Here is a 24,096-nt window from a genome sequence, read left to right as displayed (position 1 = left end):
GCACTTTGCATGATATATTCTGCATATAAGTTAAATAAGCAGGGTGACAATATACAGCCTTGACACACTCCTTTCCCAATTTGGAACCAATCTATTGTTCCGTGTCCAGTTTTAACTGTTGCTTCTTTACCTGTATACAGATTTCTCAGGAGGCAGGTAAGATGGTCTGGTAATCCCGTCTCTTTAAGAATTTTCCACAATTTGTTGTGGTCCACACAGTCAAAGACTTTAGAGTAGTCAATGAAGCAGAAGTAGATGTTTTTTTCTGGAATTCTCTTGCTTTTTCTATGACCCAACAGATGTTGGCAATTTGATCTCTTGTTCTTCTGCCTTTTCTAAATCCAGCTTGAACATCTGGAAGTTCTCAGTTCACATACTATTGAAGCCTTCCTTGGAGAATTTTCAGCATTACTTTGCTAGTGTGTGAGATGAGTGCAATTGTGAGGTAGTTAGAACATTCTTTGGCATTGCCTTTCTTTGGGATTGGAATGAAAACTGATCTTTTCCAGCCCTGTGGCCACTGCTGAGTTTTCCAAATGTGCTGACATATTGAATGCAGCACTTTAACAGCATCATCTATTAGGATTTGAAATAGCTCAGCTCAACTGGAATGCCATCACCTCCACTAGCTTTGTTCATAGTGATGCTTCCTAAGGCCCACTTGACTTTGCACTCCAGGCTGTCTGGATCTAGATGAATAATTGCCCATTCGTGGTTATCTGGGTTATGAAGATCTTTTTCGCAGAGTTCTTCTGTGTATTCTTCCCATCTCTTCCAAATAGGTTCAGGAAGAGTAGGTGGATGTGGTGCAGACAGGGAAAATGAAACAGAACTAAATTCTTATTTTCAACAGTAAAACCAAATGAGGCTCTGTGGGCCCCCCAGGCATGGAAGTCCTTGTGTCCCCGGTTTCTCACAGGCAAAATTCCAGCCTCCATGACCTACCCTGAAACCTAGACAGTGTATTAAAAAGCAGAGACATTACTTTGCTGACAAAGGTCTGTATAGTCTAAGCTATGGTTTTTCCAGTAATCATGTACAGATGTGAGAGCCAGGGATAAAAAAGGCTAAGTGCCAAAGAATTGATGCCTTCAAACTGTGATGCTGGAAAAGACTCTTGAGAGTCTCTTGGACAGCAAGGAGATCCAACCAGTCAATCCTAAAGAAAATCAACCTTGAATATTCATTGGAAGAACTGATGCTGAAGCTGAAGCTCCAGTACTTGGTCACCTGATGCAAAAGCACTGACTCATTGGAAAAGACCCTGATGCTGGGAAAGATTGAAGGCAGGAGGAGAAGGGGACAACAGAGGATGAGATTGTTGGATGGCATCATGGACTTGATGGACATGAGTCTGAGCAAACTCTGGGAGATGGTGAAGGACATGGAAGCCTGGTATGCTGCAGTTCATGGGGTTGCAAAGAGTTGGACATGACTGAGCGACTGAACAACAACAATCAAGGGAGAAGCAGCCAAGTAACTATCAGAGGCAAGACTAAAGGGATCATAGAAACTAATCAAGATAGGAGACCAACCACCTGAGACAAGGTTACTGGAGTGCAAGCCCCGCTGGTGTTTCTTGCTCAGTCGCTAAGTCCAGGCCTCCCTGGACTTAGAGAGTTTGAGAGTTTGCTCAAACTCATGTCCATTGAGTCAGTGATGCCATCCAACCATCTCATCCTCTGTCATCCCCCTCTCCTCCTGCCCTCAATCTTTGCCAGCATCAGGGTGTTTCCAAATGAGTCGGCTCTTTGCATCAGGTGGCCAAAGTACTAGAACTTCAGCTTCACCATCAGTCCGTCCAATGAATATTCAGGACTGATTTCTTTTAGGATTGACTGGTTTGATCTCCTTGCTGTCCAAGGGACTCTCAAGAGTCTTCTCCAGCACCACAATTTGAAAGCATCTATACACACCCTAATTTTGTCAGAGACCCTACTCCTGGACCATTATTATAAAAGCCCTGACCAAACTCCCCTGGGTTGGGACACATAGTTTTACAGGACAGGAGTCCACTGTGTTCCCCTTTTGCCTGGCAAATCAATAAAGCTTTCTTTTCTGCTTCACTCAATACTCTGTTTCTGAGATTCAATCCAGCATGGGTGCAGAGAAGCCAAGCTTTCAGCATCAATAGTAGGAAGTTTACTTTGTCTACCTAAAATTTTATAAATTAACAAGTAGCAATATAAACATGCTATTTTCAGTCATGAAGATAAATATCAAGTAATCAGCTAAAACATTTGAAATTTTTGCCTCTGGAGAAGCTGAGAGGAGGATTAGGCAAGAGGCTGCTTTTTTTTTCTAGCAAGCTTTATAGAGCTATATAATCCTTAAAATTATGTACATAGATAATCTTGATCAAATGACATTTGGACAAATGAGACAAAGAGTAAAGAATAATAATGTATTTGACGCTTTTGAACTGTGGCGTTGGAGAAGACTCTTGAGAGTCCCTTGGACTGCAAGGAGATCCAACCAGTCCATCCTAAGAGATCAGTCCTGGGTGTTCATTGGAGGGACTGATGTTGAAGCTGAAACTCCAAGACTTTGGCCACCTGCTGTGGAGAGCTGACTCATCTGAAAAGATCCTAATGCTGGGAAAGATTGAGGGCAGGAGGAGAAGGGGACGACAGAGGATGAGATGGTTGGATGGCATCACCAACACAATGGACATGGGTTTGGGTAGACTCCAGGAGTTGGTGATGGACAGGGAGGCCTGCCGTACTGCGGTTCATGGGGTAGCAAAGAGTCGGACACGAGCGAGTGACTGAACTGAACTGAACAGGAAAACATCAAAAACAATGCACTTAATGAAGAAAAACTAAACAATGAGTGATAGAGAAAAACATACTATGGTTTTTTAAACAGTCAATGTCAGGATGTCAGAATGACCACAAATTGCAAATTAAATATTCCCTTTTTTTTAGTATTACTACTTTGACTGCAGCCTTGAAATTAAAAGACGCTTACTCCTTGGAAGAAAAGTTATGACCAACCTAGATAGCATATTCAAAAGCAGAGACATTACTTTGCCAACAAAGGTCTGTCTAGTCAAAGCTATGGTTTTTCCTGTGGTCATGTATGGATATGAGAGTTGGACTGTGAAGAAGGCTGAGCACGGAAGAATTGATGCTTTTGAACTGTGGTATTGGAGAAGACTTGAGAGTCCCTTGGACTGCAAGGAGATCCAACCAGTCCATCCTAAAGGAGATCAGTCCTGGGTGTTCATTGGAAGGACTGATGCTGAAGCTGAAACTCCAGTACTTTGGCCACCTTGTGCAAAGAGTTGACTCATTGGAAAAGACTCTGATGCTGGGAGGGATTGGGGGCAGGAGGAGAAGGGGACGACAGAAGATGAGATGGCTGGATGGCATCACTGACTCAATGGACGTGAGTCTGAGTGAACTCCGGGAGTCGGTGATGGACAGGGAGGCCTGGCGTGCTGTGATTCATGGGGTCGCAAAGAGTTGGACACGACTGAGTGACTGAACTGAACTGAACTTTGTTTTAAAGTTGACTATGTTACAAAAGATAAAAACAGAAAAATTATGAGATTGCAATATTATATAATTATGTGAAAATGTTAAGTCACACAGTAGTGTGTCCACGGAATTCTTCAAGCAAGAATAGAATGGGTAGCCAATTTCTTCTCCAGGGGATCTTCCTGACCCAGGTATTGACTCTGGGTCTCCTGCCTTGTAAGCAGATTCTTTATCATCTGAGCCATCAGGGAATATAATTATAATATTGATTATTAGGTATATTCAGGGTATGCAGATGGTGACTGCAGCCATGAAATTAAAAGATGCTTACTCTTTGGAAGGAAAGTTATGACCAACCTAGATAGCATATTGAAAAGCAGAGACATTACTTTGCCAACAAACGTCCATCTAGTCAAGGCTATGGTTTTTCCAGTAGTCATGTATGGATGTGAGAGTTGGACTGTGAAGAAGGCTGAGCGTGGAAGAATTGATGCTTTTGAACTGTGGTGTTGGAGAAGACTCTTGAGAGTCCCTTGGACTGCAAGGAGATCCAACCAGCCCATTCTGAAGGAGATCAGCCCTGGGATTTCTTTGGAAGGAATGATGCTGAAGCTGAAACTCCAGTACTTTGGCCACCTCGTGCAAAGAGTTGACTCATCGGAAAAGACTCTGATGCTGGGAGGGATTGGGGGCAGGAGGAGAAGGGGACGACAGAGGATGAGATGGCTGGATGGCATCGCTGACTCAATGGACATGAGTCTGAGTGAATTCCGGGAGTTGGTGATGGACAGGGAGGCCTGGCGTGCTGCGATTCATGGGGTCACAAAGAGTCAGACACAACTGAGTGACTGAACTAAACTGAACTGACTGATATTAAATTTTTATCTCCCTGATTTAAGAGAGTAAAGAGTTTAAAGAAGTCTTTCAAAACTCATATAATAAAATCTATAAATTAGTACTTAAAGATAATTTATAAACAAAACTTGCTATAGCAACAAGAGATCACTTACAAATATTCTCATACTCTTGCTGTAGTTCATCCAAAGTAAATATGATATCCCCAATATCCACCATTTGATTACCTGTAATACAAAGAATTCCTTAGTTTAGATACTGTATTTCCTTTTGAACACAATACAGCTGCTATCCTATTCTAAAATTACAACACCACATAAATATGTGCAAATAGGAACAAAGGACCAGCTATTATGGGCTTTGAACAATATCTGGAATTATGAATTAGTAATTCAGTATACACTGAAACATAAGACTTCATTAGTATGACAAAATGAAGAAATCTTGTTCTTCCTGACTGGGGGAGATGGAATATGGAGTGAGAATTATTAATTCTTTCAACATTGTTTCAGCAGTTAATATCTGCCATATTCACTGTGTTACATACTGAGGATACAATATTGAGCAAAAGTAGACACGATATCTGCTCTCCTGGTGCTTAACTAGTCTTAATTAATACACAAACCTTAATCAAACAGTTTAAAATATAAATTGCAACTGAGATCAATCCTGTGAAAGTCTACAATATGAGAATATGACCTACTCAGAGAGGTCAGGGAAACATCTCTAAAAAACAGAGTGTAGTTTAGATTTAAAGTATTAAGAAGGACCCTGAGGAAACCGTAATTTAAAAAGATATATGTACCCCAATGTTCATTGCAGCATCATTTACAATAGTAGCTAAAACATGGAAACAACCTAGATATCCATCGACAGATGAACGGATAAAGAAGTTGTGGTACATACACACAATGGAATATTACTCAGCTATTAAAAGGAATGTACTTGTGTTGGCTCACATGACATGGACAAATCTAGAGCCCATTATATAAAATGAAGTAAGTCAGAAAGAGAAAAACAAATATCATATACTAACACACATAAATGGAATCTAGAAAGATGGTACTGATGAACGTATACGCAGGGTAGCGGTGGAGATGCAGACACAGAGAACAGACTTGTGGACGTGGGGTGAAAGAAAGGGTGGGACAAATGGACAGAGTAGCATGGAAACATTACCATATGTAAAACAGACAGCCAGTGGGAATTTGCTGTATGACTCAGGGAGCTCAAACCTGTGCTCTGTGACAACCTAGAGAGGTGGGGTGGGGTGGGAGGTGGGAGGGATGTTCACAGGGAGTAGACATATGTACACTTATGGCTGATTCATGTTGATGTATGGCAGGAACCAACACAATATTATAAAGCAATTATCCTTCAATTAAAAATAAATAAAATTTTTAAAAAATAAATAAATAATTCCTTGATAGCTCAGTTGGTAAAGAATCTGCCTGCAATGCAGGAGACCACAGTTTGATTCCTGGGTCGGGAAGATCCGCTGGAGAAGGGATAGGTTACCCAATACCAGTATTCTTGGCCTTCCCTTGTGGCTCAGCTGGTAAAGAATCTGCCTGCAGTGCGGGAGACCTGGGTTCAATCCCTGGATTGGGTTGATTCCCTGGAGAAGGGAAAGGCTACCCACTCCAGTATTCTGGGCTGGAGAATTTCATGGACTGTATAGTCCATGGGGTCACAAAGAGTCAGACATGACTGAGCGACTTTCACTTTCACTTTTCACATATAAGCAGGAATAACTAGGAGGAGAGGAATATTCCAGGAAAAGAACAGAATATGTGTAATGGCTGTGGCAGGAGGAGAGCAGTATAAGGTTGAAACTCTAAAAAGGCACAGACAGTAAGGGAGAATGTGGTCTGAGATAAAGCTAAGATCCAGGTAAAGGCCAGGCTTTGCAAAGTCTTGTACATTAAAGAGGTATTATTAGATTTTATACAAAGAAGGTAACATAAACAGATGTTTCTTTTGAAAAGATCTTTCTGGCTACAGTGTAAAGGGAGATTAAGACTAGATATGGGTGAAAGTGAAAAGTGAAAGTCGCTCAGTCATGTCCAACTCTTTGTGACTCCATGGAATTCTCCAGGCCAGAATACTGGAGTAGGTAGCCTTTCCCTTCTCCAGGAGAGCATCCGAACCCAGGGATCAAGGTCTCCCAGGTCTCTCACGTTGCAGGCAGATTCTTTACCAGCTGAGCCACAAGGGAAGGCCAAGAATACTGGAGTGGGTAGCCTGTCCCTTCTCCAGGGGATCTTCTAGACCCAGGAATTGAACCAGGGTCTCCTGCATTGCAGGCAGCTTCTTTACCAACTGAGCTATCAGGGAAGCCCAGATATGGGTAACTTGTTAGAATATGGGTAGACTTCCAATTGTCCTAAGGAAAAATGTAGTAATGCTGGAAAACAGAAAGATTTAAGAGATATGTAGGATTTTAAAATAATAGTGCTTCGTAATAGTTTCACCAGGAAAACACAGAGAACATAGCTGTCAAGGATGATTCTTAGGTTTCTGCTTCACATTTCTTGAGCCTGTTCTAGGTGCCAAACAGTGATAAATTTTTATATCTATATCCTACAATAATCCTATGAAAGTAGTAGTATTTGTCTAATCCATGGTTCCAAATAAAGAGGGTGATCTAGAAGCCCAAACTAGAATTCCATAAGCCAAAAAGGAAGGCACTGCAGTCGTTTCATATATGATTTCTGTTGCTCCTGGTTAAAGCATGCCCTGAAGGCTATTTAATAATACAAGTTGAGATTAGTCTTTAAAATTCCTATTTATATACATCTTCACGTTCCAATACATATAACTCTCCACTCGTGTCTACTACCCAAGAGCCCACCATAAACGACTACCTACTGAAACTGCATGCAGCCTGCTTCTACCTCCAGACTACACTTCACCAACTAAAGGCCCACTATAAAGCCACCACTACCAAACGACAAAATCCATTAGAATCCCACCAGAAAGGGTGCCATGTCTGATTATTTTCCTGCCACATTTACACAAACTGCTCCCTCAGTCTAAAAAGTTTCACCCTCTACCACCATCTGCAACTAACTCCTACAAATCCTTCAACATTTAGCTCAGACATCACCTCCTCTAATAATCTTTCTCTAGTGCTTCCAATATGCACATATACACTCTATAATAGTATTTGCTACATATATTATCATAATTTTCAGTTTATTTGCCTTTTCTACATCAGAATGTGAGCTCCTTCAGAACAATAAATATGTTTTATTCATCTGTGTATCTATCACCTACCAGTTTCAGGCACAGTAGATATTAAATGACTATCTGACTCATTAAATGAATGGATAAATCAATTAATCAATTACTAATCAATCCATTATTATAGGACATCTCTTGGTCACATGTAAACACCTAATATAAAATATATGCTAAAGATCGTGTTTAAAGAGAATGTAATTGTACAGCACAGGAAGATTTTGTAATCAAAGCTACAAAACAAAGTTGGAAATTTAAGAAATTTAGCTCTCCTAACTTGTGGAGTCAATGCTCTTGATACCACAGAAACTACCTCTCCACAAAGACAAGAAATGACTATTGGAAAAGAGAGATAACATTGAAAAGAAAAAAATTCCATTTTTCTCTTATATTTTTGCCAAACATACCAAAATACAACAATTAGAAATTTCTCACTTAATTTTTCTAGACTACCTTTTATCATAGACACCAGTAAGCAGTGTCATGGCAAAGGGCAAGAATCAAGTAGGAAAAGGAGAAGTAAAGGATGAATCAGAAAAATTGGTAGCCAAGAAAGAAATACGTATACATCAATTCAAATAACTCACTGTTGATATCAGCATATTTTATCACTTCCTGCAAAGTTTCAGGGACTACCAAGATATCCATGCTATCCAACACTTTATCCACTTCAGAAACTGGAACTCGACCACCTTTTATCCTGTGAAAAATCTTCAAGGCATTCTGAAATGCTGCAAAAGTACAATAAACAAAGAAATTACTGTACAATGACAATCAACATCTTTCCCTAGAAGAGCAGATTTGATCTGGGAAAAATAAATTTAAGGATTTCTAAAAATTTACCTGCAAGTACGCATTTGCCCAATTCTAGCCATATTCTTAGCCTAAAATGTAATGTTTGCTATTATACTATTATACTGCTAAAATAATATTATCAATAATAACTGGTTTTTATTGAATGCTGTCTATGTGCCAGGAACTGTGCTGAAAATTATGGGCTATATAATTCCATTATCACAATCAGCCTATAAAATAAAATTTTTCATTATCCCTACATTACAGATAAGGAAACTAAAGCTCAGAAAGTCCCTTTTGATTGTACTTTAAGTATATGGAAAAGCCAGAATTCTAATCCAAAATGTTTGCTCTTAATCATCATATTATACGCACCTCTTAGTTAAAACTTTTAGCTATAACAATTTCTTACCAGTGGTATAATCTACAATAGCAAAACACCTTGATCCAAAACTGGGGGCAGTTATTAATTACTTTAAAGTGTAATTTAGGAAAGATATTGTAAAAGAGATAAGAATGGTGTAAATACAGAATTTTTCTTCAGATTTTTTATATACTACACAGAATTTGACAATGGTTTAACCACCATTAAAATGTCTATTTATCCATAGAAATCTCTTAACTGTCCTTGATATCAAAAGTGAACTGGGAAGAACATGGTTAAAAGAAAGTAAACATAATAATGAAGAGAATTTCGCCCCAAAAGAAGGCTTCCTTAAAACCTAAACAGTTAAGTTCAGTTCAGTCGCTCAGTCGTGTCCAACTCTTTGCAATCCCATGAATCACAGCACGCCAGGCCTCCCTGTCCATCACCAACTCCCGGAGTTCACTCAAACTCATGTGCATCGAGTCGGTGATGCGATCCAGCCATCTCATCGTCTGTCATCCCCTTCTCCTCCTGTCCCCAATCTCTCCTAGCATCAGGGTCTTTTCCAATGAGTCAACTCTTCGCATGAGGTGGCCAAAGTATTGGAGTTTCAGCTTCAGCATCAGTCCTTCCAATGAACACCCAGGACTGATCTCCTTTAGGATGGACTAGTTGGATCTCCTTGCAGTCCAAGGGACTCTCAAGAGTCTTCTCCAACACCACAGTTCAAAAGCATCAATTCTTCGGCACTCAGCTTTCTTCACAGTCCAACTCTCACACCCATACATGACTACTGGAAAAACCATAGCCTTGACTAGACGGACCTTTGTTGGCAAAGGAATGTCCCTGCTTTGCAATATGCTATCTAGGTTGGTCATAACTTTCTTTCCAAGGAGTAAGCGTCTTTTAATTTCATAGCTGCAATCACTATCTGTAGTGATTTTGGAGCCCCAGAAAATAAAGTCTGACACTGTTTCCATTGTTTCCCCATCTATTTCCCACGAAGTGATGGGACCAGATGCCATGATCTTAGTTTTCTGAATGTTGAGCTTTAAGCCAACTTTTTCACTCTCCTCTTTCAGCAAGAGGCTTTTTAGTTCCTCTTCACTTTCTGCCATAAGGGTGGTGTCATCTGCATATCTGACGTTATTGATATTTCTCCCTGGAATCTTGATTCCAGCTTGTGCTTCTTCCAGTCCAGCATTTCTCATGATGTACTCTGCATATAAGTTAAATAAGCAGGGTAACAATATACAGCCTTGACGTACTCCTTTTCCTATTTGGAACCAGTCTGTTGTTCCATGTCCAGTTCTAACTGTTGCTTCCTGACCTGCATACAGGTATCTCAAGAGGCAGGTGAGGTGGTCTAGTATTCCCATCTCTTTTCAGAATCTTCCAGTTCATTGTGATCCACACAGTCAAAGGCTTTGGCATAGTCAATAAAGCAGAAATAGATGGTTTTCTGGAACTCTCTTGCTTTTTCCATGATCCAGCAGATATTGGCGATTTGACCTCTGGTTCCTCTGCCTTTTCTAAAACCAGCTTGAACATCTGGAAGTTCATGGTTCATGTATTGCTGAAGCCTGGCTTGGAGAATTTTGAGCATTACTTTACTAGCGTGTGAGATGAGTGCAATTGTGTGGCAGTTTGAGCATTCTTTGGCATTGCCTTTCTTTGGGATTGGAATGAAAACTGACCTTTTCCAGTCCTGTGGCCATTGCTGAGTTTTCCAAATTTGCTGGCATATTGAGTGAAGCACTTTCACAGCATCATCTTCCAGGATTTGAAATAGCTCAACTGGAATTCCATCACCTCCTCTAGCTTTGTTCGTAGTGATGCTTCCCAAGGCCCACTTGACCTCACATTCCAGGATGTCTGGCTCGAGGTGAGTGATCACACCATCATGATTATCTGGGTTGTGAAGATCTTTTTTGTACAGTTCTTCTGTGTATTCTTGCCACCTCTTCTTAATATCTTCTGCTTCTGTTAGGTCCCTACCATTTCTGTCCTTTATCAAGCCCATATTGCATGAAATGTTCCCTTGGTATCTCTAATTTTCTTGAAGAGATCTCTAGTCTTTCCCATTCTGTTGTTTTCCTCTATTTCCTTGCATTGATCCTAAACAGTTATCTGTATCCAAATGCTACATTTAACATATTTAAGTGTAACTTAGACCACTATATCCCTTAATTTACCTTGATAAGGAAACACAATTCAAATAATTCCAGAGGGCAAACCATTTTGTAGTCAGACTAGATTTCCCTGGAATTCAGCATATAGTAAACATAATGATCTACAAGTCTTTAGATAAGCACAGTAGAAGAGGAAGAACTGACACTATTCATTCAACAAGTAGTTATTAGTCAAGTGAGCAAAAACAGCAGAGGAAAGAAAACTAGATGGCAGAGGAGTAGGTGGACCGTGGAGTACACCTCTCTCCAAGGATACATCAGGAATACACCTTCAGACATAGAAGTGCATGCAGAACTCCAGCTGAGAACCGACAGGAGTACTTGACCAGTGGAAAAGAATATATAGAACCATGCAAAACTCGATAGGATGAAGGATCTAGGGGGAAAAACAGGAGTGTTAGCAGGACTGGACCTGCCCTTCAGCAGGTCGGTGAACTGAAGCAGGGGTCTGATCCCTACAGTGGGGCAACCGTCTGAGTCAGAGAAGAAACATTTAAGGCTGAGAGTGAAACAGCTGATCAGTGACAGCCTAAACAGAATGAGAATCAGATGGTCCTTGCCACAGCCATACACACCCCAGGCAGGAACGCTGGTCTCCTGGAAGGCGCAGCAGCTGGGAGCTGGAGTTTAGGGATTGTGGAGCAATCCCAGGGCGAGGGCTGCTATTGACTTCTGAGAGATAGATTGAGGGGATGCGAGGGAGATGGTGGTGGGAAATGCCAGTGAAGGAAAGCGAGGCAACCATGGAAGCAACACAATACACCTGAATCACGTGTAGTGGGTGGAGCCATCACCATAGCCTCTCTCCCCACACAGGCCAGCACTGGCCCCTGAACAACAGAGAGGCTGGCCCATCAAATGCCTAAAGCACTGAACTACAGAGTAGGACCCCACCCAGGGTGCCCCTTTAAGTGCCTGACACACCTATCTACAGAGTAGGACCCAAGCCAGGGGTACCCCTCTATTTGCCTGACACGCCAAACAACAGAGAAGGACTCCAGGCAAAGGAGCCCTCTAAGTGTCTGAATGGGGGTAGCTACAGAGAAAGACTAGCCAAAAAGGCCTTCTGATTGCCAGCTACAAGAGGCTTTGGAAAAGAAAAGACTCTGATAGGGCCGTAACTCCTGTGGCAGAGGCAGTCTGTGTCCCTGCACACTTGGTGCTGCCAGGGTCCCCACAAGCCAAGCAGCTGCGCCACCTTCACACTCAAGTCTCACTGGGGCAGAGCTACCATGGGCAAAAAAAAAGTCTTGCATCTATGCACACAGGGTCGCTTTGGTCATGTCTGACTCTTTGCGACCCTGTAGACTGTGGCCTGCCAGCCTTCTCTATCAGAGAGGGGGTTCTCCAGGCAAGAATACTGCAGCATCTTGGCCAATACTGGTTGCCATACCCTTCTAGAGCACTATATTTCCTGCTGCCCTAGCCACCAACCCCCCTGAGTACCTAGTGCTGCCAGAATTCCTGTGACCCAAGCAGTTACACCACTTCCACACCTGGCCCTCACAGGGGAAAACCCAAGCCCTCCAGGGTAGCCTCAGGAGCTAAACCCCAGTGGATGACCCACATGTAGAGGTGGAAATAAAACCACAATTGAAACCCAGAGGCAGTGTGGCTAAGGAATAAGACCCCAAACTTTCCCACCATCTGTACAAGCTGCAGATTAAATCTACAAGATCAACTAAGCAGACTCTGTGTCAATGGAATATATAAAAGGCCACTGAGAGCTCCCATTAAAAAAAAATGCACTGGTTCTGATAGCTGTGGACACTGGAGGCAAGAACACACAGGAGTAGGACCAGATTAGAATCTGAGGGGCCCCCACTGCTGGTCCAGAGATCAGTAGTGTTGGAGGGCATCCTAGGGAGGTAAGGTAGACTGTGATTCCCAGCCAGGGAAAGGACTCTTGACAGCAGTGGCTCAAGAAAAACATTTATTATTCTTATTTTTTTTACTTTTTCTGTAGATACTTGCGGATTTTGTTGTGGTTTTTTTTTTTTTTTTTCCTTTTTTCCTTCCTCTGTTGTAGTTATTGGTTTTATTGGCACTAAGAAATCCAATTAAGCTTTTGAGCTTTTTTTTCTCTGTCTCATTTTCTATTGTTGTCATAAACCTCTGCCTCTACATTGGGCTTTTGCAGTTCTGTGGAGTTTTCCTCCTTTTTTTTTTTTTGTTTTCTCTTTATTTTTAATTTTTTAAACCTATTTTTATTTTTTCTACATATATTCCTTTGTTTGCTTTTCCTACTGTTTTATCCCTTTGCAGTTACCCTTTAACGTATATATATCTTCTTCATCTACCTCTATTTAACTTTGCATATCTATTCTTTCTTTCTTTCTTTTCTTTCTCTCCTTCCCTCTCAACATATTTGTTAGTTTTATTTTCATTGCTTTATTCCCTAATTGGCACCTTGCTTTAGTTTTGTTTTCCAGTTTGTGCTTTAATTAGTTTTGTTCTGGTAGACATAATTTTTGTTTTCCTTTGTTTGCCAGGTCAATCTATTGTACTTTATTTTTGTTGGACTGTTTGATTTTGCTTATGGGTGTATATGTATATGTGTATATTCAGTCATACATTCTATTGTTGTTATAAACTTCTGCTTCTACATTGGGCTTTTGCAGTTCTGTGGAGTTTTCCTCTTTTCTTCTGTTTTTTTTTTTTTTCTTTTTTATATTTTTAATTTTTAAAAAACCTATTATATTTTTCTACATTTACTCCTTTGTTTGCCTTCCCTATTGTTTTTTCCCCTTGCAGTTAATCTTTAATGTGTGTAAATCTTCTTCATCTACCTCTATTTAACTTTGTATATCTATTATTTCTTTCTTTTCTTTCTTTCCTTTTCTCCCAATATATTTGTTCATTTTGTTTTCATTGCTTTATTCTCCACTTGGCACCTTGTTTTAGTTTTGTTTTCCAATTTGTACTTTAGTTTTGTTCTTAACTGGTAAATATAATTTTTTATTTCCTTTGTTCACCAGATCAGTCTACTGTACTTTATTTTTGTTGGACTGTTTTCACTTTGCTCATGGGTGTATATGTATATGTGTATATTCCATTATTTTAGTTATTATTTGCCTGATTTTGTAACTGATATTTGTCTGGGGTTCATCTTTGGTTTCTTGTTTTTGGATATTTGCTTTAATCTCACCTCATGCATTTGTGGAATCTTCATTCCTGACCACAGATCAAGCCCTGGGCCTTTGGAGTAAGAGTACTGACTCCAAGACCTAGACTACCTGAGAACTAACCCTAGGGAGTATCAGATAGTGAGAACTCACACAAAGGAAACCACTGGAATACAAGACCTGGCATCACCCAACCACCAGTAGCACCCTGTGCAGGAGGCCTCATCTAAACAACAAACAAAACAAAAATACAAACCCAATCATCAGCAGACAGGATTACCACCTTACTTAGCCTTGCCCATTAGAGGAAAAACAAACAAACAAACAAAAACTCAGCACAAATCTCACCCTATAGAAGCTCACAGAAACCATAGGACCAAAAAAAAAAAAAAAAGAAAGAAAGAAACCATAGGACCAGTCTTAGGAGTGCAGAAACCAAAAGGAAGAATTCAGCCTTCTTCAAGGAAAAAATTCAACTTCCCTTGAAGCCTGGGAAAGGAGACCTCAAACACAATAACCTAAAATAATAATAATAATAATGAAAAGGCAGAGAAATATGGCACAAATAAAAGAACAAACTAGAAGCACTGAAGCCCAAATAAATGAGGAGGAAATAGGCACACTACCTGAAAAAGAATTCAGAATAATGATAGTAAAGATGTTCAAAAACCTTGAAAACAAAATGGAGAAATTGCAAGAATCAATTAACAAAGATCTAGAATTAAACAATAAACATATAGAGACAAACAACACAATTACTGAAATTAAAAATACTCTGGAAGGAATCAATAGCAGAATATCTGAAGCAAAATGAATCAGTGAGCTGGAAGATGAAATGGTGGAAATAACTTCTGAAGAACAGAATAAAGTAAAAAGAATGAAAAGAGCCAAGGACAGTCTCAGAGACTTCTGGGACCATATCAAATGCACCAACATACAAATTATAGGGGTCCCAGAAGAAGAAGAGAAAAAAAAAAGGTATGAGAAAATTTTTGATGAGATTACAGTTGAAAACTTCCCCAACGTGGAAAAGAAAATAGTCAATGAAGTCCAAGAGGCACAAAGAGTCCCATACAGAATAAACCCAAGGAAAAACACACCAAGACACATACTAATCAAACTAACAAAAAATAAACACAAAGAAAGAATATTAAAAGCAGCAAGGGAGTAGCAACAAGTAACATAAAAGGGAAACCCCATACACTTAACAGCTGATCTTTCAGCAGAAACTCTGCAGGCCAGAAGGGAATGGCAGGATATATTAAAGTACTAAAAGGGAAAAATCTACAATCAAGATTACTGTACCCAGCAAGAATCTCATTCAAAATTAATGGAGAAATAAAAAGCTTTTGAGACAAGCAAAAGTTAAGAGAATTCAGTACCACCAAACTGGCTTTACAACAAATGTTAAAGGGACTTATATAGTCAAGAAATACAACAGGGGAAAAGAAAAGATCTATAAAATCAACTCCAAACAATTAAGAAAATGGCAATAGGAACATATATATCAATAATTACTTTAAATGTAAATGGATTAAATGCTCCAACCAAAGACACAGACTGGCTGAATGTATACGAAAACAAGACCAATATCTATGCTGTCTACAAGAAACCCACTTCAGACCTAAAGACACATATAGACTGAAAGTAAGAGGATGGAAAAATATATTCCCTGCAAATGAGAAGCAAAAGAAAGCTGGAGTAGCAATCCTCAAATCAGAAAAAAATACACCTTAAAATAAAGAAGATTACAAGAGATAAGGAAGGACACTACATAATGATCAAGGGATCAATCCAGGAGGAAGACATAACAATTGAAAATATCTATGCACCTAACATAGAGGCACCTCAATACATAAGACAAACACTAACAGACATAAAAGGAGAAACTGACAGAAACACAATAATAGTAGGAGACTTAAACACCCCACTCACACCAATGGACAGATCATCAAAACAGAAAATTAGTAAGGAAACACAAGTCTTAAATGATACATTAGATGAGATGGATCTCATTGACATCTTCAAGACATTCCATCCAAATGCAGAAGAATACACTTTCTTCTCAAGAGCACATGGAACATTCTCTAGGATAGACCACATCTTGGGTCACAAATCAAACCTCAGTAAATTTAAGAAAATTGAAATTGTATCAAGCATCTTCTCTGACCACAATGCTATGAGACTGGATATTAATTACAAGAAAAAAAAAGTGTAAGAAACACAAACACATGGAGATTAAACAACACGTTTCTAAATAACAAACAGTTTACTGAAGAAATCAAAAGGGAAATCAAAAATTTTCTAGAAACAAATGACAATGAAAACACAATTCAAAACCTATGGGATGCAGCAAACGCAGTTCTAAGAGGGAAGTTTATAGCAACACAATCCTACTTCAAGAAACAAGAAAAACATCAAATAGACAACCTAACTTTACACCTAAAACAACTGGAAAAAGAAGAACAACAACAACAAAAAAACATAATTAGTAGAAGAAAAGAAATCATAAAGATCCAAGCAGAAATAAATGAAAAAGAAATGAAAGAAACAATACTACAGATTAATAAAACTAAAAGCTGGTTCTTCGAGAAGATAAACAAAATTGACAAACCTTTAGTCAGACTCATCAAGAAAGAAATAAGAATCAAATCAACAAAATTAGAAATGAAAAAGGAGAAGTTACAACAGACAATGCAGAAAACAAAGGATTATAAGAGACTATTATGAACAACCATATGGCAATAAAATAGATAACCTAGAAAAAATGGACAGGTTCTTAGAAAAGTTCAATCTTCCAAGACTGAACCAGGAAGAAATAGAAATTATGAACAACCCAATTACAAGCACTGAAATTGAAGCTGGGATCAAAAATCTCCCAAAACACAAAAGCCCAGGACCAAATGGCTTCACAGAAGAATTCTTTCAAACATTTGGAGAAGAGCTAATGCCTATCCTTCTAAAATTCTTTCAAAAAATTGCAGAGGAAGGAACACTTCCAAACTCATTCTACGAGGTTACCATCACCCTGATACCAAAACCAGACAAAGACAACACACAAAAAGAAAACTACAGGCCAATAACACTGATGAACATAGATGCAAAAATCCTCAACAAAATTCTAGCAAACAGAATTCAGTAACACATCAGAAAACTCATACACCATGATCAAGTTGGGTTTATTCCAGGGATGCAAAGATTCTTCAATATATGCAAATCAATCTATGTGACACACCATATTAACAAATTGAAAGGTAAAAACTATGTATGATAATCTCAACAGATGCAGAAAAAGCCTTTGACAAAATTCAGCACCTATTTATGATTAAAACTTTTCATAAAATGGGCATGGAAGGAACCAACCTCAACATAGTAAAGGCCATATATGATAAGCCTACAGCAAACATTATTCTCAATGGTGAAAAACTGAAAGCATTCCCCCTAAGATCAGGAACAAGACAGGGGCGTCCACTTCTGCCACTATTATTCAACATAGTTCTGGAATTCCTAGCTACAGCAATCAGAGAAGAAAAAGAAATAAAAGGAATCCAGACTGGAAAAGAAAAAGTAAAGCTCTCACTGTTTGCAGATAACATGATACTGTACATAGAAAACCCTAAAGATCATATCGGAAAATTACTAGAGCTAATCAGCGAATTTAGCAAAGTTGCAGGATATAAAATCAATACACAGAAATCACTGGCATTTCTATATACTAACAATGAAAAACCAGAAAGAGAAATTAAGGAATCAATCCTATTCACCATTGCAACAAAAAGAATTAATATCTAAGAATAAACCTACCTAAGGAGACAAAAGAACTGCACACAGAAAATTGTAAGACACTAATGAAAGAAATCAAAGATGACATAAACAGATGGAGAGATATTCCATGTTCCTGGGTAGGAAGAGTCAATATTGTAAAAATTACTATACACCAAACCCAATCTACAGATTTAATGCAATCCCTATCAAATTACCAATGGCATTTTTCATAAAACTAGAACAAAAAATTTGACAATTCATATGGAGACACAAAAGACCCCAAATAGCCAAAGCAGTCTTGAGAAAGAAGAATGGAGCTGGAGGGATCAACCTTCCTGACTTCAGATTATGCTACAAAGCTACAGTCATCAAGACAGTATGGTACTGGCACAAAAACAGAAATATAGACCAATGGAACAACATAGAAAGTCCAGATATAAACCCATGCACCTATGGGTACCTTATTTTTGACAAAGGAGGCAAGAATATACAATGGGGCAAAGATAGCTTCTTCAATAAATGGTGCTGGAAAAACTGGACAGATTACATGTAAAAGAATGAAATTAAAACACTTCCTAACACCAAACATAAAGATAAATTCAAAATGGATTAAATACCTAAATGGAAGACCAGAAACTATAAAGCTCTTAGAGGAAAACAAAGGCAGAACACTTGATGACATAAGTCAAAGCAAGATCCTCTATGACCCACCTCCTAGAGTAATGGAAATAAAAGCAAAAGTAAACAAGCAGGACCTGATTAAACTTAAAGCATTTGCACAGCAAAGGAAACTATAAGCAAGGTGAAAACACAACCCTCAGAATGGAAGAAAATAATAGCAAATGAAACAACTGACAAAGGATTAATTTCCAAAATATATAAGCAGCTCATACAATTCAATACCAGAAAAACAAACAACCCAATCAAAAAGTGGAGAAAAGACCTAAATAGACATTTCTCCAAAGAAGACATACAGATGGCTAACAAACACATAAAAAGATGCTCAACATTGTTCATTATTAGAGAAATGCAAATCAAAACTACGATGAGATATCACCTCACACAGGTCAGAATGGCCCTCATCAAAAAGTCTACAAACAATAAATGTTGAAGAGGGTGTGGAGAAAAGAGATCACTCTTGCACTGTTGGTGGGAATGTAAATCGATACAGCCACTATGGAAGACAGTATGGAGATTCCTTAAAAAACTAGGAATAAAACCACCATACGACCCAGAAATCCCACTCCTAGTCATATACTCTGAGGAAACCAAAACTGAAAGACACATGTATCCCATTGTTCATTGCAGCACTATTTACAATAGCTAGAACATGGAAGCAACCTAGATATCCACTGACAGATGAAATGGATAAAAAAGTTGGGATACATATACACAATGAAATATTACTCAGCCATAAAAAGGAATGCATTTGAGTCCGTTCTAATGAGGTGGATGAATCTAGAACCTATTATACAGGGCGAAGTGAGTCAGAAAGAGAAAGATAAATACCATATTCTAATGTATATATACGGAATCTAGGAAAATGGTACTGAAGAATTTATTTACAGGGCAACAATGGAGAAACAGAAATAGAGAATAGACTTATGGACATGGGGAGAGGGGAGGAGAGGGTGAAATGTATGGAAAGAGTAACATGGAAACTTATATTAGCATATGTAAAATAGATAGCCAACAGGAATTTGCTGTATGGCTCAGGAAACTCAAACAGGGGCTCTGTATCAACCTAGAGGGGTGGGATGGGGAGGGAGATAGGAGGAAGTTTCAAAAGGGTGGGGATATATGTATACCTATGGCTGATTCATGTTGAGGTTTGACAGAAAACAAAAAAATTCTGTAAAGTAATTATCCTTCAATAAAAAAAAAAAATAGCACAGGAAGGACCTCTGAGAATCCTCTATGCTATAAAACAGCGAGAACACTGGCAAAAATGTCAAAGTCAACTTTTTCAACCCTCTGGAAATCAACCAAAGGCTTACAACAACCCAGGGAATGTTTTTTCAAAAAAAATGTCTGACTCTCCTTAAGAACACTGAGCTTTGTGGCATTTTAACTTGCTGTATTCCCACCTTCCCTTCCCAGGGGCTACCAGGAGCCTTGAAAACCAAGAGTTGAAAACTGCAATGAAAACCAGCAACCAAAAATCCAGTGGAGAAAAAAGAGGTTGGAACTTCTTCAAAGTGCCATTCCCTAAGAACTGCTATTATTAGACCTGTCTGGCGGTTCTCTGGAAGACCCTACTTTCAAATCTGTTCTTATATAAACTGACTCAAAGATTTCCCAGTGCAAACAGATTTTTCCCTGGGAGAATTCACCAAAAACAGAGATAACTGTTTACCATCACAACTGCCAGTAGTAATGGAAACGGAGCAAACAATAGGCTAACAAACAAACTTATGAGGAAAATCTGGGAAATGATATTTCCATAGGTGGCTTTGAAAATCTCCAACATAATTCTAGAAATCTAGATGGCTACACACAAGGGTCGGGCTGTACAGATACTCAGGAAAGACTTGAGAACATCCTAAACTCTCCTGAGAAAAATGTATGCAGGTCATGAAGCAATAGTTCAAACTAGACATGGAAAAACAGACTGGTTCAAAATTGGGAAAGGAGTACATCAAGGCTGTATATTATCACCTTGCTTACTTAACTTATATGCAGAGTCAATCATGCAAAATGCTGGGCTGGATGAAGCACAAGCTGGAATCAACATTGCCAGGAGAAATATCAATAGCCTCAGATATGCAGATGATACCACCTTAACAGTAGAACTGAAGAGGAACTAAAGAGCCTCTTGATGAAGGTGTAAGAGGAGAGTGAAAAAGCTGACTTAAAACTCAGCATTCAAAAAATGAAGATCATGGCATCCAGTCCCATCATTTCATGGGAAATAGATGGGGAAACAATGGAAACAGTGACAGACTTTATTTTCTTGGGCTCCAAAATCACTGCAGATAGTGACTGCAGCCATGAAATTAAAAGACTCTTGTTCCTTGGAAGAAAAGCTATGACAAACCTAGACATAATATTAAAAAGCAGAGACATCACTTTGCCAACAAAGGTCTACCTAGTTAAAGCTATGGTTTTTCTAGTAGTCATGCATGGATGTGAGAGTTGGACCAGAAAGAAGGCTGAGCACTGAAGAATTGATGCTTTTGAACTCTGGTGCTGAAAAAGGCTCTTGAAAGTCCCTTGAGCAGCAAGATCAAACCAGTCAATCCTAAGGGAAATAAATCCTTAATATTCACTGGAAGTGGAGAAGGGCATGGCAACCCACTCCAGTGTTCTTGCCTGGAGAATCCCATGGACAGAGGCGCCTGGTGGGCTACAGTCCATGGGGTCACAAAGAGTCAGACATGACTGAAGTGACTTAGCACTTAGCATGTTCACTGGAAGGACTGATGTTGAAGCTGAAGCTCCAGTACTTTGGCCATCTGATGCAAAGAGCTGACCTACTGGAAAAGACTCTAACACTGGGAAAGACTGAGGGCAGGAGGAGAAGGGGATGACAGAGGATGAGATGGTTGAATGGCAACATTGACTCAATGAACATGAGTTTGAGCAAACTCTGGGAGATAGTGAAGGACAGGGAAGCCTGGTGTGCTATATAGTCCATGGAATAGCAAAGAGTCAGAAATGACTGAGCAACTGAACAACAATAAACTCTTACTACTGGCTTATCTTGAGGAGATACACAGGAAGGAAGTGAAGGCTAAGGCAGAGTTGAGAAACTATCTGGCTAGGTATTGAAGGCATGTCCCAATGTACACACTGGCTCTCCTCTACCTAATAATTTATAACTCATTTTTCCTTATAAAGGTATGATAAAGACACATGCACACATGTATATGTAAATATAATATCAAATAAATATATAATATAAAAATATAAGAAAAGTTACAATCATTGTGGAATTGTTTACAATAGTAAGGTAATTAAAACCAATTAAATATTCAACATTATAGGGTTAAATTACAGTATATCTACATTTTCAGATACCATGTAGCTATTTGAAAATGAAAGGCTAAAATAAATAAAAAATTTTTTTAAGTTTTAATAAAAAAAAATAAAAGGCTGACCTGTATCTACTGACATGGAAAACTTTTCAAGATATATTACTTATTTTTTAAAAATCATACTAGAAAACAATGTATATAGCATGACTGTTTTCTCTTAAAGTAGATTATTTCTATTTTTCCCTTTTTTAGAGGGTCTCGATTCGTAAATGTATGCTTCGTCTTTTTACCAGCTTCTGTGAGATCAAAGGGCTTCCACTGTGGCTCAACTGGTAAAGAATCCACCTGTAATGTGGGAGACCTGGGTTCAATCAACCCTCTGCCTAAAAATTGGTAACTTATCTCATCTTACAAAACACACATATATATATTCATAATTGAATACAAAATGGATTCTAAGGTCAACATTAAATTATAGGAGGAATTAAAGAGTGTCTTTCACATCTTTATACACTTAAATATTTCTTGGATATTTTATAAAAATAACATTCAAGAATTATGTATGTTGATTTAAAAGGAAAAAAAGAAGCCTGGGACTTCCTGATTAGTCTCAGAACATGTGGCAATAAACAGAAATAAGGTCAAAATAGGAAACCAGGAATTGAAAACCAAGGAATGTAAGAGAGCAAGTAAGCTATTCTTTGCTACGGTACAGCAAGTAGGCAGTACCTAGAAGTCCAAACAAACATATAAATCTATGGTCAGGAAAAGTTACCTGTAAGGCAAAAACCAAGGAGACAAAGGAGAATCCCAATCGCCACAGGAGTTAATCAAAATGCCAAGTAGGAAGTAAGGAATTAAAAAAGAAAAAGCAAACCAAGCACCATGTCTATATTAATCATGGCTTCATATGGTAGGCATTTAATAACATTTATTACATTAATGAATCAGTAAACTTTGAAGAGTTTTTCTTGTCTCTTGTTTGCTTACTCGGGAATATTGACCATCACATTCATTTATCCTTGATTCTAAGAGAATACAGTTTGGCTGACAATAAATATATATAATCCCAATATATGTAATCTTCTATAAGCACAGAAACTTGATCTTGCCTAAGGGAAAAACAAAAGGACTGCTAAAATTAGATCATGAACACTAGAGATTGCAGGCCTTTGGAAGCACTATTTCTATCATTAACATGAATAGTCCTTTCAACTATTTTCTTTACAATTTATATGCAGTGCAAGCTAAAAGCTATTAGGAGACAATTCAGTATCTGAAAATTTGAGGTAGAAATTCATGCAGATTCCAGGCAATGGGAAAAGAACTGTCAAGGGTAGACAAGAAAACAGATATGAGTCTTCAACAGAAGGGGAAAAAAATGAACTAAGGCATGAAGTAAGAATGCAATTGGCAGGTATGGAGATTTATGATTAACTGGAGCCTGGGGGAAAAAGGCAAATGGTTGTCTGAGGAGGCCTTACAAATAACTGAGAAAAGAATAGAAGCTAAAGGCAAAGGAGAAAAGGAAAGATATACCCATTTGAATGCAGAGTTCCAAAGAATAGCGAGGAGAGATAAAAAGCCTTCCACAGTGATCAATGCAAAGAAACAAAGGAAAACAACAGAATGGGAAAGACTAGAGATCTCTTCAAGAACATTAGAGATACCAAGGGAACATTTCATGCAAAGATGGGCTCAATAAAGGACAGAAATGGTATTGACCTAACAGAAACAGAAGATATTAAGAAGAGGTGGCAAGAATGCACAGAAGAACTGTACAAAAAAGATCTTCACGACCCAGATAATCATGATGGTGTGATCACTCACCTAGAGCCAGACATCCTGGAATGTGAAGTCAAGTGGGCCTTAGGAAGCATCACTATGAACAAAGCTAGTGGAGATGATGAAATTCCAGCTAAGCTAAGCTATTTCAAATCCTAAAAGATGATACTGTTAAAGTGTTGCACACAATATGTCAGCACATTTGGAAAACTCAGCAGTGGCCACAGGACTAGAAAAGGTCAGTTTTCATTCCAATCCCAAAGAAAGGTAATGTCAAATGTTCAAACTATCACACAATTGCACTCATCTCACATGCTAGTAAAGTAATGCTCAAAATCCTCCAAGCCAGGCTTCAACAGTATGTGAACCATGAACTTCCAGATGTTCAAGCTGGATTTAGAAAAGGCAGAGGAACCAGAGATCAAATTGCCAACATCTGTTGGATCATCAAAAAAGCAAGAGAATTGCAGAAAAACATCTACTTCTGCTTCATTGACTATGCCAAAGCCT

At 38.7% G+C, this 24,096-nt stretch overlaps 1 protein-coding gene across 1 annotated transcript in view; it reads right to left on the bottom strand.

Annotated features, from left to right (window-relative positions):
* Nucleotides 1–24,096, bottom strand: part of EFCAB13 (EF-hand calcium binding domain 13) — a 100,325-nt gene that overhangs the window by 49,019 nt on the left and 27,210 nt on the right. The window contains exons 7-8 of the mRNA XM_027519290.1: nt 8,168–8,311; nt 4,493–4,564 (exon numbers count right to left, since the gene is read on the bottom strand). Coding sequence (XP_027375091.1) covers nt 4,493–4,564; nt 8,168–8,311 — 216 coding nt within the window. The remainder of the gene's footprint in view (nt 1–4,492; nt 4,565–8,167; nt 8,312–24,096) is intronic.

This window comes from Bos indicus x Bos taurus, chromosome 19, assembly GCF_003369695.1.
Source record: "Bos indicus x Bos taurus breed Angus x Brahman F1 hybrid chromosome 19, Bos_hybrid_MaternalHap_v2.0, whole genome shotgun sequence".
Lineage (NCBI taxonomy): Eukaryota > Metazoa > Chordata > Mammalia > Artiodactyla > Bovidae > Bos > Bos indicus x Bos taurus.
The sequence above is the reverse complement of the archived record's forward strand: the minus strand, read 5'-3'. Positions and strand labels throughout refer to the sequence as shown.